The sequence below is a fragment of the Chamaea fasciata genome, unplaced genomic scaffold, assembly GCF_029207755.1.
Source record: "Chamaea fasciata isolate MVZ Bird 193981 ecotype frontalis unplaced genomic scaffold, bChaFas1.0.hap1 SCAF_7, whole genome shotgun sequence".
NCBI classification, from domain to species: Eukaryota; Metazoa; Chordata; class Aves; order Passeriformes; family Sylviidae; genus Chamaea; species Chamaea fasciata.
Genome location: NW_027094092.1, coordinates 57772127 through 57788257, shown reverse-complemented (window position 1 = coordinate 57788257; position 16131 = coordinate 57772127). Strand labels below are relative to the sequence as shown.

At 46.8% G+C, this 16131-nt stretch overlaps 1 protein-coding gene across 2 annotated transcripts in view; it reads right to left on the bottom strand.

Moving 5' to 3' along the window:
* RTN1 (reticulon 1) overlaps positions 1-15085 on the bottom strand; it is a 117489-nt gene extending 102404 nt beyond the window's left edge. Inside the window, exon 1 of one of the 2 annotated variants that reach the window (XM_066189029.1) lies at positions 14608-15085. In XM_066189029.1, coding sequence (XP_066045126.1) covers positions 14608-14797 — 190 coding nt within the window. In that variant the 5' untranslated portion in view covers positions 14798-15085. The remainder of the gene's footprint in view (positions 1-14607) is intronic. The other variant, XM_066189028.1, reaches the window with a different exon arrangement.
* Between the last annotated feature and the right edge of the window lie 1046 nt (positions 15086-16131).

Here is a 16131-nt window from a genome sequence, read left to right as displayed (position 1 = left end):
TAATTTAGGTGTCATTTCACAATTGGACAGTTTATCCCCACAAGGCCTTGTAGCGAGAGAGAGACAGCTCCATTTTTTGTTTGCTAGCTTGAAATGCTGTAGAACTCATGGTTTGTGAGCCTGTAACATAGATAAGAATTGATAAACATCTGAGTCCGAAGAAATACTGTCTTGTGCATTTAATGCAGAGAAGAAGATAAAACTTGACAGCTTGGGTTTGGCTTGTGACCCTCAACACCCCAGTCCTTCTCTGACGGATTCATCTGGGGTTTCCCATCCCATGTTTGGGAAGCTGGCTCCTCCTGCTGAGGTGCCCCGTCCCTGCATAACCTCCTCCTGCTTGTTCCGAATGTTTATACAGGTGGCCAAGATCATTCTGCTTTTTCATGGTCTTCCCTGTGGTTTCCCAGTGCTGGATGCAGGAGCTGGGAGAGCTCAGCCAGCCTCCAAGGGTCTGGAGAGTGAACCCAGCACATGAGGCAGGTCCTGCTGTAGCACAGCACTCCTCCAGGTACTACTCACACGGTGAAAGGCTCAACAGATCTGTCTCTGCTTTGAAGAATGGGGATTTCATGCCCTTTCAACTGACTGAAAAGAAATAACTGAGAAGCAAAAATGCGATTCAAAAGCTTTTTTCAAATGCAATTATGTTAATTGCTCCACCTGAACAAAGGGTGGAGGGAGATGGTTTTGCAGGCAAACTTCGCCTCCAGATCTTGTGAGCACAGGGGACAAAGACCAAAAGGCATCTGCTGAATTTATATGCTTAACCCCCATCACTAGATCCCTTCATAAACTGGTGTGAAACCCATTGCTTGAGAAATCCAAACTCTTGAGAGTAGTTGCGATTTCTTTTATTGGTGCCCACTTTCCCTTCCATGCTGACTTCCTCTCCTCCCTGGGCTGACACTTCTGTGTAACTTACACAGTTTTACCCTTCCGCCTACACTGATTTTAAGTATAGCTCATTTCTCCTGTCAGTTTCACCAAGCACCAGGAGGAAACACCCTTTTCCCTCTCAACTTTATGTTGGACAAGGTTAGAAACCAGCTTCTTTAATTAATCTTCTCAGAAACTTGTGCTTGGCACAGCAGAGCAGTTGCAACCAGAAATCTGAGTGAGCAATTCTGCAGATTCTTTGCTCAACATGTCTTTTTCTGCTCACATCTGGCTCTTAGTTTCTAAAAGTTACAAAAGCCTGGGACATCTGGTGCTGGAAGCAGGCAGGAGCAGAAGACTCCTGGTAAGATTTGGATTTGACTTGCTCTAGAGGTTGCTGCCACCCAGCTGAATGGGACTGAAATTGGTTGAAAACTTCTGGAACAAGCAGCACAGCAAGGCTGAGGGAGCAGTTGTCGTTGCAGCTCCAAATTCAGGGTCGGGAAAGGGAACCTGACGGCTCCTAAAGGCTTCGCTTCCCGCTCATGGGGAGCTGCGTTGCTTTCCTGCTCACACAAAAGGAAAGTCTTGTATAGAGACTAAGAAGAAAGAGTTTCATTTGCTGTCTTCCCTCACTTTCCTTCCCTTGCTTGGCATCAACAGGCAAATCACCTTTTTAAGTGAGTGAAGAAGGAGCACTATGGAATGACGCTGACCTGTTGGAACGAGTCCAGCAGAGAGCTACCACAGGTCTGGAATACATCTATAAAGACAGGCTGAGACAGTGGGGGCTGCTCAGACTGGAGAAAAGAAGGCTCCAGGGAGAGCTTAGAGCCTCTTCCAGTGCCTAAAGGGACTCCAAGAGAGCTGGAGAGGGACTTTGGACAAGGGTATGCAGTGATGGGACAAGGGAGAGTGGCCTTCAGCTGAAGGAGGGTAGGTTTAGGTTATTATGAAGAAATTCTTTGCTGTAAGGGTGCTGAGGCCCTGTCACAGGTTGTCCAGAGAAGCTGTGGCTGCCCTATCCCTGGAAGTGTTCCAGGCCAGGTTGAACAGGGCTTGGAGCAACCTGGGATAGTAGAAGGTGACCCTGCCCACAGCACAGGGGCTGGAACTGGGTCGTCTTTAAAACTCATTCCAACCCAACAAATTCTATGATTCTATGATAATTGTTTAAATCCAAGGACCCTGGGCAGCTGCTGGCTTGGGGAACACTTCCTGCCTTCTTCACCACAGTGCTGGCAAAGTCACCTGCCATAAATAGCAAATAACCTGCTTGGTGTTACTGCAGCGATAAGATGGGCTGGACCAGGAGGGAATTTCATTTCCAGCGCCAGAAAACCCAGGTCACAACCCTGTTGACTGCATTAAATAGATGCTCACAAACCCTACTTGCTGTTGCAGTAGCTCTCAGTTTTAATGGGTATTTTCAAGCTGGGAGTAAAGTGTGGTTATGTCGTTATTCTTCAGGGAGAAATGTCAAGGAGTAAGTCATAAATGCAGGGTTGAAATTAAGCACACTGATCACAGTGGTTTGTGTTATGCCTGACATTACCTAGAAGCTGAGCTATTGCAAAAGAAATTCTCTCCTGTGGGAAAATTTCATATTATTTTCAATTTTCTTTTCATCTCAAATCAAGGGGAAACAGAAAACCATTCTATGGAAGAGAAAGCTCCACAGGAAAAATGTCTGGAAATGTTGAAACACGTCGCTTCAGCAAATCTACCAATGTCAGCAGGGCTGGCAAATAATACATGGTATTCCCTCTATTTTGTTGAGCTGGAAGGGCGAATGCCTTTGTAAAACATAACTAAGGATCCTCAATATTAATTTAAAAGTGATAACACGCAGGAAAAAAAAATAACTATCTTCAGGAGCTCAGTAAAAATAACTGCCCTACATTTTTTTCAGGGGAGAGGAATGACTTGTTGGAGCCTCAGCCTGAAAGGCCCTGTAAACTGAGTCACTGATGACGAAGCCAAAACCTCTTTGGAGGAGCCTGGCACTGCCCAGGGCTCATCAGACCCAGATCAAGTTCAAATGCAGCTCCTGGGGGCTGTTTGTAAGACCCTCCACCCTCCTGTGGATTAGATGTTCCGTCAAGAAAATAGTAATAAAGGTACCTGATGCCTCCCCAAAAGGCAACCTGAGGAACAACAGCTTTGTCCTGCTTTCCGTGCTTTTTGCCATCTCTTGGAAAGCAAAGGAGGATGCTGGCAGAGAGCTGGCCAAGGGAAAGCAAATAGAAACACAGACATTATATGCAGCAAGACTCCAAATACAAGTCACGCCAAACTCCTAGTGCCACGCCATGCCAAAGACCCAAGTGGATTATGGGCAGGGAAGGGGAAAACTTACTCAGAAAGTGCTGGAGGATGTGGCATTTCCATTTCCAAGATGTTGCTGATATGCTGAAAACTCCCCTTTCTGCTCATTTAGCACAGCTGGAACATTGCAAAAATCAAACTCTCCCTGTGAATTTTTTTTTTTTTTTTTTTTTTTTTTGGCAAATCAGCACATTCTGCAGCACGGTTTTCTTCCCTTGGTGGGGAGGGAGATGTCAGGAGTTACCATCCAGCTGTGATGACACCTTGTAGGAACAGTCAGAATAAATTCCTGAAATCTTTACTGCTGAAGCTCAGGCTTTGGCCAATGTCTCAGAGGGGCTGTGTCCACTCTCTAACAGTTGTCTGCAGGCTGAGGTGGGAAAACATGCACCAGGTTCTATGGAGATGTCAGACAAAGGGAACAAGTAGTAAAAAAGGGAGTGACCGAAGCTGCACTTCTGGGATCAATTCACAGAACTGTGTAGAAAATTGTTCACCCAGCGCAGATCACATCAGAAGTTATCTTGATGACAAAGAAAGAAAATAAATAAGCTATTCTGCGCATCTTCCTGCTCTTTAGGGTGCAATCAGGGCACATCTTCAGCACTGCTATTAGCATTCCTCCACCAAAGAAATCCCAGCAAAGCACTGAGCTCTCGTTTTCAAAGATGATGCTGGAAAGCTTCCCAGATTATATATTTTCCTCTTTAATTTATACTTCTGAGGATAATGCTAATCAAGGATGCAGCCAAAGTGGTGAGACATCCCCGGACCCAGGCTGATTTATTAGCAGTGGTTGCATTATTCTCACTTGGAGAAGGATGTCAGCATCCCCAGCTTCCATAAAAGAAGGATCCTGCTTGCTGGTAGGTTACCAAATACAAACTGACAATGTACTTGCACTGCAGATATGCATAAGTGCATTGCACAGTATGATTCATCTGCAAAACATCCAGCATGCTAGAATCTCAATTTAAAGTAGGTTAGAAGAACGATTCATTAAAAAGCAACAGCAGAGAGAGGGGGGAAACAAAGAAACCCAAACTCTAAAATCTCCTCCTGGGAATGGTACATTTACTCCTCAGTCTTTGTTCAGCCCCTTCTCCTCACTTTTGAACAGAGTTTGGATGGCCCAGGGGGGGAGGGACAAGCACGTAAAAAATACATGTAGCTGGACAAATATTACAAATGCTATCTTCAAGGCCTGGCAGATCTACCAAATATTCCAGGGATTATACATGGTCTGCTTAGCACGTTCAAAGTGGAAGGAGATTGCATATATTTCACAGAGCATTAATCCCCAGGCCTGTCTCCTCAGCTCTGACCTGAACTTCTACTACACAGCACTGAATTACAAAGACTAATGTCAAAAGGACTTTGAGGGGGGGAAAAAAAAATATTCCCAAAATGGCAACTGGCTTTTACTATGATAACTGCTCAGATAATCCTCCATAATCTCCAGTGGTGTTTTTTAGGGTAGGGGAAAAAAAATCACAACAGAAAAAATGTACATGACATGGCAATTCTAAAATAGAATAAAGAACTTTGCAGGGTGGAATTAGTGCTTTTGAAATGGAATTTATGTATATTTGGAATAAATGTCTTCCTATGAAAGGAAAGGTACTTTTCTAAACACTGCTGACAGCTAAATAAGGCGAAACATGAATTGATCTGAGAATAATTTGAAAATATGTGCACTTATTTCAAAGATTTCACTATTTTTATTAATACTATTTTAGTCCATGTATCTCTTGCAGAAAGAGGTTTTTTTGCCAGATGACAAATTTCTAAAAAAATTTAAATTTTGGGATATTCAGTCCTTTCTCCTGGCAGCAGAGGTAGGTATGCATTTTCATAGGCAGAGTTTCTGTTTCATCCATGTAAAAGTAACCCAGGTTTGACTTAATGACTCCACATCTGTCCATCCAATCAAATAATTGCTTATTTGAATTTTCAGTTCAATGTACTCTCATTAAACACTCACAGAACTTTTTATGTAGAAAAATAGATACCACCTAAACCTCTGAGGGATCTACAAAAATCCTCTCTTGCAAGCAGCAAAGATGCCACTTACCAGCCAATTTGCTATAAGGATTTCTTAGTTAAAGTGATAAACAGAGTTACTGCCCAGAGGTTCCAAACCCATTTTCTTTTATTTATTTTATTTTATTTTAATTTTTTCCCGTAAACAGTGTGTTCAGAGGAGAGGACTCCTCTTGGTTTTTAACTCTCATACATGATCTTGGGCCTCTTGTCACCTTTGGGCCTAACAAACTTTCCTACAAACTAATTACACTCTGAGAATCACAAATTATAGACAGAGATTTTTTAGGAGAACCAGGAAATTTGGAGGCATCAATTCTAAATTCCACTCCAGTGATAATTTGCTAGAGCAGCAGAGAAATCAGCAACTACGTAAATGCTGCATTATGTCTTCTTTTAAAGAACTGCAAAAGCTGCAAAAGAGAGGAATCAGCCTCAGCTTTAGGTTAGCCCTACATCAAAAACAACTGTCTCAATTAAAATTTAGTGCACAGCAATATTGCAGTTTAGAGCATTTGCTCAGTGATGTTTACCGAAGCTATAAACCTTTGTAATAAAAGGAAAAAAAAACCAAAAAAACCCCACCTCAACCCAGCAAACTGACAAACATGCTACATCCCCAGATAGCACGAAACAGAAGATGAACAAACTGTGATACACATTTTTGTAACTTTTGCAAGGAGCAGGATCAGCAGACTTATTTTAGAAGACTGAAATCAGTCTGCATATAACAAATGACTGCTGCTCCTATCACACAGCTACACCTGCACGGAGCAGCTCAGCTTCCAGCTCAGCTGAAGTGCACATTTAATTTCCAGCGTGTTGCATCGTGCTTCGGTGCTGAAGTCCACGGGAATGAAAACACCATGAGATGCAAAACATCTCCTGTGCACATGAGCAGCAAGTGCATCTATTTGCCTCTGCATTAAGGACATCAAGGGAAAGACCCAATTAAGACTGACTGGAATTCAGACCCCCCTCCCCGTGCTCCAGCAGCCAGCGGAGAGTTGAATGTGAAACCTCATTCCCCCTTCCCACAAAGCCCATGGAATGCTGCTCCACAGATCAGAGCAGAGATGAGACACTGATCCCCAGCTCTGCTGGCTGCAGGTTTTCACCTCCCAGCCCTGCCGTGGCCTCGGTGCCTCACACAGGGAGGGGGATGGAGCTGACCTGGATACAGGTGAGCACCTGAACAGTGGTGGCAGATTTAGGGCAAGCTTTAGGCTGTGCTCAGGATCCAGCCCTTTGGGCTGCCCAGGAGCTAGGCATTAAAACAATTCCCACGCAGAGCTGCTCTGCTGGTTATGTGTGCACCAAAAACCTGTGTGGGGTGAGGGAGTCCCCACCTTCCTGAGATGCACAATGATGTTTGTGTGGGGATAGGCCCCTACTTAGGGGATGGATCAGACCTGTGAATGGCAGAACTCTCTTGCTGATCACAACCCTTAAATGCGGTCTGTCCCTCCAGCAGCTCTCTCACAGGTGCCCCTGAGTGTTTCGGAGCTGTGTGGAGGCACCCAGGCTCAGCAGGAGAACATCAGCACAGCCTCAGATGGCTCAGGCTGTCTGCAGCCCTTCTCTGCACAGCTGTGCTGCAGAGCCTGCCCAGCGTGAGGATTTCTGTTTGATCATGCAGCCAGTGACTAATGCAGTACAGGGAAAGCTGAGGATGTCACTGGGATCTGTAACTTCTGCTTTTGTGGCTTTAAAATGTCCACGGGAGTTCCCATGGGGTGAGGGATGGCACCCAGGGCTGTGTTTGGGGTATAAAGCCCTGGCCAGACTTGGTGTTTCCTCCTTCTCAGCCACAGAGCTCACCCAGGGGCACCCACATGTGTACCCAGGACATGGAATGATAATCTGGACAGAAAAAAACCCAAAACTCTCAGAGATGAGAAACACAAGATCCTGGAAGCAGGAAAGTTTCCAGCCTGACAAGGCTGCCCCATGCATTTGCCTTTTACTGCCCACAGTTAATAAGTCCCTTCAATGTCTTTAAAGCTACCAGCAATAAATCAGCAGCAGTTAATAAATTCAGCACCGCTGAAAAATAAGACATAACTCATGCCCTGAATGGCACAGAGAAGCCTTGAGCTGACAAAACTCTGCAGGTCTGCAGAGCCACCCCAGTGCAGAAAGCATCTTCCCTGCTCCATCATCTGCACCCAAGCAAACACCCCACTGCAGCACTGCATCCAGGATGGGAGGCACTGCTGTGTCACGGAGATGTTGGGAATGCTGCAGCTGTTAATTGGCAATTGTGATGAAATCATCTCTGAAAAACCAGCTACCTTTTCTCATACAAGATCTCATGGCAGCAAGAGGCTGCATCAAGGGCAGGCAACTCATAACAGCAGTGAAAGAAACATGCAAATAACTCTTTTATCAGCTGTTACTTACATAAAGAGGGAAAAGCCTGCTCTTAAGGAATATTCAAGTACAAAGCCAATGTTTGTGAGGCAACACCTCAATATTTGAAAGTGGCAGGCTTATGAAGGATGTAGTAATTTCTAACAATTTTTATTCTCACCTAGATGCATACGATAGATCAAAACGAACAACAGCAACATGAATATGATTTTCATTCTAAGCCTTCCATCTCTTTAAAGGTTAATTTTCACAGTACTGTAATGAGATGGGTAAGTGGTGGTGCTTCCGTTTTACATGCAAGTGTCCTGAAGCAGTCTGGTCTAATGGGTAATAAAGCCAATTTATACATGATATATCTTCTACCTCATTTATCCCTAAATTAAACAAAACATGCTCACCTTTATGCATATGCTTAAGACCATCTTAATTTTAATAGCAGTTAAGAATGCACTTATGCTCCATAAAATTAGAATCTTAAATACTTCACTGAAACAAGGAGGACTGAAATAGGTGATTTAGGTCCTCTCTATTTCAAGTCCTGTCTTGCAGGTGAGTGCCGAGAATTTATTCTCACTGTTGAAGGTACGAGGTTTCTTGGAGGAATAGACTGACCATAAATCAGAAATGTCTTAAAAAAACAAGAACACTAAATGTGAGGTGTGCTCCTGAGTGCTGAATCATGCCAACTCTACAGCTTCTCCTAAATTAGAAAACTAATTACAAATAGTGCTTCGTTATTTGAAACATGGTTTGCTATGTGGAGGCCACTTTCTCTTTTGAAAAAACAAACAAACAAACAAACAAACAACAAACAACCCAAGAAAAACAAGAACCTTCAGAATTTTGTTAGCATTCCTGATCTGTAAGTAAGAGAATAGCACATGAAGAACAGACATAAATGCTACATTAAAAATTGAAAATCTCAGTGCATACTTGGCCCATATTTTACAGGCACCAGCTACTAAGGAGGGAGAGTGAGGGAGATTCCTAAGAAGTCACCCATTTAAAAAACTCCATTCCCTGTTGATGATGGGGACCTGCAGCACAGCTCCTTGGTTGTTTCAGGAACTTTGAGCTACAACACTTGAGCACAAAATAATTAGGTCTCAAGGCCAACTCAGGCCTCAGGACTGAAAGCAGAGCCTAACTCTAGTCCTGAGCATCCTGGGTCAATCCGGGACATGCAGTTGGGCCAGGGTCCCTTCATGGGATCATCTGTGAGGACATGATAAACACACCTGTGGGATCTACCCAAATTTTTCTGGGAGGATTGAAACAGAGACAACGTGCAAACGTTTTCTGGGGTCGCTGTCCCCAGACAGACTGATACCTGCACAATACAGGTTTCTGGGTAAAAAAAAAAAGGCATAAAACACGTCATTGAGTGGCATTTCCAGAGCTGAAGAAAAAAAAAACAGACAGATGTGCCTCCTGGGACCCTTGGACCAGTGAGAGATAATGAACCACCCAGCCCAGGGGAAATTCACAGCCCAGAAAATACTGCAACTCACAAAACCCAACACTTGCAGTAACTGGGACATTCAGTTACTCCACGCCATTCTCCTCCTCCCCAAACTCTCCCCCTCTGTTCCTCGCCTATAAATAAAACATTTCATTACTGAGTGATGAAGATTAAAATAAGGCAGGTGAGTCACCCTCCCTGGTACTACTTTGCTCTTTCATCTGCCTCATCCTCTTCCTCAACCCAGTTGCAGCCCTGAAGGCTGAAGAAAATTCATCAGCGTGGCAGTAAAAGCAGACAGAGCTATCTGCTTCCCTGTGAGGAACAAGGAAAAACCAGCTGCATTTTGATCTGTATGGAGTTGAGAACTACACTGCTGCACAGATTTTATACCAGGAGTTTTAGGCACCTCTGAGAGCCCCTCAAATGCAGAGCATTTCTGGAGAAGCCCAGCAGGAGCCATTGCTCTGGCTTTACCCAAGTGAAAATGAGGGATGGAAGTTCAACAGGATTTTTTTTTTTTTGATAGCTAACTGTGGGCTTAGGCTACTTTTTTCATGAGGATTACAAGAACAGAAAGATCCGAGAAGAAATCCGCTTTGTTTCTGTCCCTCTGCAAAATCTGCTCGCACTAACAAAACACCAGGGAATGGGGAGAACACCAAATGATCCCTGTCCCCTTCACTCACAGCATTAGATAAGAAGTTTTGAGTGGCTAATCCAGACAGCAAAGAGAAACAAAATTCAGTTCTCTAAATCAGAAAAGACTGAAATGTTGATAGTAGAATTGGCGTGAATATAAACTCTTCCAAAGTAAATCCAAAAAAAATCCAAATCTGGCCTCAAGTGGTTCAATCTGAGATGGGTTGCCTGGCAGTTCAGGACATATTTCCAAACACCTGCTGAGGCTCCCCTGTGTCATCCTTAGGCCAGTGAATCCACCATATCGAGACTTTACTACAGTAACTTGAAAAATTTACCTTTGGATCTTGGTGGTGGCTTTGAGCAGCACATTGCTATGGATGCTTGGGAAGAGGGAGATCTTCTTAGAGCAACACCTGGCAAGGGGTGGAAAGGCCACAAAGAGCCAATTGTCTTGGGGAATCTGCTGCATTTGTCCATGATCTGACATCCCAAAAAGTGCCAAACCCAAGCAGAGCAGACATTTCATGTCCATGCCTACTTCTCTCCCCCTAGATGAACCACGGGGCTCTCAGCCTGCCTGGAAACTATCAGAAATCTCTTTCATGCTGAGGTGCAAAGCTGCCACTAACTGGAGAGAAACCATAAACTCACATTCATTGGTGCAGCATCATCAATGCAAGTGCAGACTTATGGCAGGAGCACCTCACTGCAGCCCCTTGCAGGCAGCGGGTTGGGTTGGTGGGTTAGCTCACAGTGAGAACATACACAGCACAGTCTTCAACCCCAGCCTCAACAAATGATGTGAGTTTAGAAAGGGTTTTTGAAAAGGTGCTTTACTTAAAGCACTGACATTAGAGATTGTCCTCATCACGGAGCAGTGGGAGCCAACACCCCTCACGGTCTTCTGTGTTATACCTGCACCTATCAGAGCATGAAACGCTCCTGGGATTTGGTCTCCCACTGCTCCTCAGAGGCTGTTCCTCAACTCATCTGCCTCGTGCAAGCAGCTCTGAGTCCCTGTGTCCCTCACTGGCACACACCAAATGGGTGCTGTTATTCCCACAAGCACAGGGCTTCCACGCCACTGAGGCACCCCAGGGGATCCCAACCAACCCCTGGATGCTGTTCCAGAAGGGTTCCCACGGGCCATTCTCACCATCCCATTGTGTCCCCATAGACACGTCCCAGTTATTAATGCCACCCCCTGTGGCACTGGCCTCCTCTCCTTTGGGCAGCTGGACCCCACATGTGACCTGACTTTGGAGGCAGCTGGAAACGGGCCAGGATTGCCAGGGATGGATGTCCTGCCTGCTGTGGCCTGTCTGAAGGCCTGGAGTGAGCATGAGCTGGCAGCTCTCTCAATCTCAGCTGCAAGGACAAGGGGGCATAACACCACTGACTGTATCACCCTCTAAATACCCACCCATGCACCAGGCTGCATGAAATATCCCAGATCCTTAACACAGGAATCACCACTTGTATGAGTTCCTGCCCTTTCCCTGCTATTTTTCCCTGAAGAACGTGCCCAGCATGGAGGTACAGTCCATTCCTCCATTTAGCCATTTCTCTGGAGGAAACCATATGTATTTATCCTGGGGAACGCCTGTTAGCCTGTGTAATATTTTTGGAAATAATTCCTGTCAAGGGATTTTAATCACTGTTGGTGCATAAAAATAAAAGAACAGAATCTGTGACCAGATGGTGTGTTGGGTGACATGGGGCTCTCTTCACCAACGTGTAACTGCTCACCAGCCCTTCAGGACTGCTTTGCTCACCAGTCCTTGCAAGAGCTGCCTGCGAGGTCCTCTCAGCCCTGAACAAAATTCATTTCTGGGAAGGAGGAAAATTCTGCATTTGAGGGAGAGAGACATTTTCAGCAAAATTCAGGATCCTAGGATAAAAGCAAGAGAAACAGCCTTATCCCTGCCCAGAAGCTACTGGAGTTTATCTTCGTTGGAGCCCTGCAAGAGGAGAGGCTGATGTGGGATCTGCAGCTCCCTGCTGCCCTGACTTTGCCTGAGAAATCTCTGAGCTTTCCACTCCTCGTGGGAATTTTTTTCTGCAGTCTCAATCACTGCTGATTTTGGTTGATCCAAAGAATGGGGACTGAAATCCATGGCTTTTCATCATTCAGAAACCACTCACCAGGTTTTGACACAAAGCCAGCTTGGCTCAAAGCCGGGCCCACGGCCAGCTTGAAAATATTCCTGAACCTTTCAACAATCCCTGGCTGGTTTTCAAACTTAAAACAAAAGCCGTGATCAGGGGAAGTTTGCAAATGTTTAGGTTGTATAAGCAAATATCTGCACAACCTGTGATAAATTCCCACCATTTGTTTTCAGTTATTCTCATGCTGAGAGAATCTCCCGGACTCCAAGCCTTGCTTTTACCTCTGAAAGCATAACCGTGGTTTTCACAAAAAAATAAAAGACCGGTCTGACAGGTGTGGAGGAAGATAGAGGATGTGCTGGGGAGCTACCTGAAAATTATTCTGTCCAGTTCACTCTTGTTTGGATGGATTGCTCCTTGTCCAAAGTGTCCCCAGATGGCCCATTGTGTCAGGAGTGTCTGAGTTTATGGCAGACCATGGCAGTGTTGTAAAAAAGCTGGAGTCGTGCATCTCCTGCTGGGTCCGTTCCTATGGCTTAGGAGCAGGCAGGAATCTCTCTCCAAGCAGGAGAAATAAAGAGTTTGCAGAAAAGCTTGACAGTTTCAGATATTCAACAGCATGACAGTCTTCTTATTCAGAAACTTATGAATACTTAGTCACACAGGGAGAACAAGGGAATTATTTACTTCCCCCGGTGAAGGGGGCGGGAGTCGTGGCTCTCTAGGTAGCGTGGAGCAGAAATACAGCTGCTGCAGCCACAAACAGAGGGAGGCTGCGTGCACAGGGCTGCACGGCTTGGGATGCTGCTCTGTCTGCCATGGCCGGCCAGACACACGCACAGCCACACAACGGCTCTTTATTGAACAGGGAAAACAAAATGGGAAATGTTTAAAGCACGTTACTACTCTTATAGAACTGCTGATTTAACAGCCTGACAGCCCACCAGCCAGCAAACACCAAAAAAAAAAGGTCTGTATCACTCACTTTGCCTCCACCTTGCTACAGTTTGACACAAACACATCTAAAACCCCTTTACAGAGGATTCCAAAAGCTGAAAATTTTCTTTGCATTTTTTTCTTTCATCTTTGTTTCCTTTTTTTCTCTTTTTTTTTCCTTCTTTTTCTTTTCTTTCTGTCTGCCTATTCCTCATTCTCCAAGTGTAAATCTACAGATTTGACATGCCTCAAGAAGCCTCCATTAAATGTAAGCAGTTTCACATTTAATGGTGATTTACACAGTTTAAGAGACCACCCCTCTTTGTTCTGTACACCAAGATTCAGCATGGCCATATTTTTATTCATCAGTGAACAAAAAAAGCTCGCAAGATTCTTTTCCCCCAATTCTTTGTGTCATCGTAGGGTTGAGGCAGCCCTGCCTGGAGACCCGGGTCCTGCCCCTCTTTGCACACACTCAAGCAGCCTGACTGACATTCCCAGCCCTCTGCCTCCAGCAGAAAGTCACGTTTCACAACCCAACACTCAGCTCAGCGAATGAGCAGCACATCAGCAGATGAGCTGCCTGCCCAGAGCTACAAAGCAGCAAAACATTTCCCACATCAGCCGAGGGGTGTGAGAGAGCCCGTTTTACCCCTGAACTCGGTCACAGGCAGGCAGCAGGGACACGTCCATGTCGGAGCACACCCAGACCACGCGTGTGGGTATGAACAGAGCAGCACACGTAGCCGCACAGACTCTTCCTGGCCAGCTACTCTTCGTGCTGATTGACTGGAGGGGATTAGAAGGGACTCAGCCCAAAAACGCAGTTCCTAATGCTCCTGCAGCTATTGCATAATGGAGATCGATTCCTGTCCCGAGCCCTGACCCTCAACTCACTCAAGACAAGTTTAATACTTCAGGCTCTGTAATGGAAACATCTACTTCCCAGTGAGATGGGATGCAGCAACTCCCCCAGGGCTGGGTTTTCTGGCTGTCTGGGTTCTCTGACAGACAGCAATGGGAAAGAAAGTAGGGAATTGTCGCCAAAAAGGAAAGAGAGTCACTTCCCCCCAAACGTTTCTACCAGAAGCTATGGGGAGCTGAAGCCTCCTGGGGTTCATTAACAGATTTACACCTGTTATTGATACACCTACTAAAGAAAGCAACCTTAAACCAAGGGAAATTGAACACATCCCAAAAATAAACTGAAAATCGGTGAACCTGCAGACCCTAAACTGAAATGCACATGAAGTCGAACACACCTCAGTGTTCAAAAGGTGGAAAACACAGCAAGCAAGAAGTCCACAAATAAATGAACAAGTCCCAAAAGCATGCACAAAATGTACAAACACTTCAGAACAGGCACTCCATTAAAATCTGTGTGTTGAAATAACATAAGGGGCCATGCAGGAATTCCAGGTGCATGGGGAATAGCTGGAGTAACTCTGTTGAGATCTGTCACTCCAGATGTGAACAGGTGTATGACAAACGAGGACCGGTCCACATCAAGTCAGGTGAAATCAAATGCCTTTCAACATTTGCCTGAAATCTCGTTGTCTCGTGCCCAACAAACTGCTCAGAGCTTTAGGGAACTTGCCTGGCTCCTGCGTCCCCCCTCCCCCACATCAGCAAAAAATAACTATTTGCAAAGGCCGCAGTCCCTCGTTATTTTCTGTTTCCCTACATGCACTCGCTAACTCGTTCAGCAATGTTTCCAAGCAGCCAGGCCGGGAGAAAAACAGAGGGAGAAGCATCGGGAACAAGACAACCGGGAGATGCTGCTGCCAAGGGCCCCTTTTGTTGAGCATCCCCGGGCACCCCTCGCCTTTTACCTGGGGATGCAGTCGCCATGGTAACGGGCGGGTGTTCCCTGGCGGAGCCGAATCCCAGCTGTTCCCGCTGCTGAGCCCCATCTCCATCCCGCAGCGGAGCCCCAGTCGCGTACTGGTTGGCCCCGTCCGCAGCCCAGTGCACCCCAGTGCCCGCCAGCAGCAGGTCCTGGGGGTCCGGCGGGGCTGACATGCTGCCTGCGGGGCGGCCGCTGGTCTCCGGCTCGGGGGGTGCAGCGGGGGCCGCCGGAAAGGCTGCGGGGGCCGCCGGGCTGGCTGTGCTGCGGCCGCGCTGGGGTCTGGCCGGCTGCGGGCTCCGGGAGCCGCCGCCGCCGCCGCTGCCGTATCTCTCTCCACTAGCGCTTATTACGCAGGTGAAAATGGCTTGTTAGTCGGAGCCTTCCAGCCCTTGCGTCACCCTGTGGCTGGCATATCACAGGGCAGGAATCTGCTAGCCGGGCTGCTGCTGCTCTCTCCGCCGTTTAACTGCTTCGGCAGGGCAGGCATCGGCTGGCGCGGGGAAGGGAAGAAATGCCCGCTTGCAGGCAGGCGCACGCCTCCCTCCTCTCCCCTCCCGCAGCCCCCCTCCTCCGCATCCCTGCGCTCCGGAGCATCCCGCAGGCGCCGCAGCCGGGCACGGCCCCGCGCCCGCCGGGAGAGCCGCCGGCTCCTCCCGCACCGCCGGGCTCGGCCGAGGGGGCAGAGAGCTCCCAGCGAGCCCACCCAAAAATCGCCCCCTTCCTGCCTCTCTCTGCCAGCCCCGAACCCAGCGCGGGAAGCCGCACTCTGCCCCTGGGTTTGTTTTCCCGGTTGGCTCCTCTCTGTTTGCAGCCGCGCTGGAGACACGATCGCAGCTTATTGGCACTTGTCAAAATAAACTCACAGCTGGTGTCTGTGTGCCTTTTTTTTTTTTTTTTTTTTTTTTTTGTGCCATTATATTTGTTTACTTATTGCCTCACGAAAGTCAGTGTGTGTGTGTGGGTGTGTGTACCGAGGCGATGAGAAATGTCAGGGGTTTTTGCAGTCAGTGAGAGCAGCAGCAGCATGAGATGCAGCAAAGGTGAAAGCACAGGGCAGGATCTGCGCTTTCACAGAATCTGTGCCGCTTCTGAGGTGAACTAGGAACAAGTTTCCTTGCTGTTCTTTTACAGATGAGGAAATGGGCTCAGGTGAAGGGTACGGGATCATTCCTGCATTGCAAAGAGTCCTGGCACTGACAGGTCAAGGAAACAAATTCCCTGCCTTGTAGAAGGGCCTCTCTCTTGTCATGTGACACGTCAAGCTAAACAGTGGAGTGTAATTGCCCCAGCCAGAAGATTTCATTCCCACCTGGTTCTCTGCCTGCTGCGGCAGTGGATCTCCAGCTGTGATCTGTGTCACAGCATCCCTAGGCAGGTTTCAGACCCTCTACAGCTACAGCACACTTATGCTTAGGTTTGAAAACTCAACATGTTTCCACTTTTTCCAGACCAGGGGGAAGGAAATCCAGGGTAAGACCGCAGTGCAAAAAGAAAAGCCTTCAAAAGT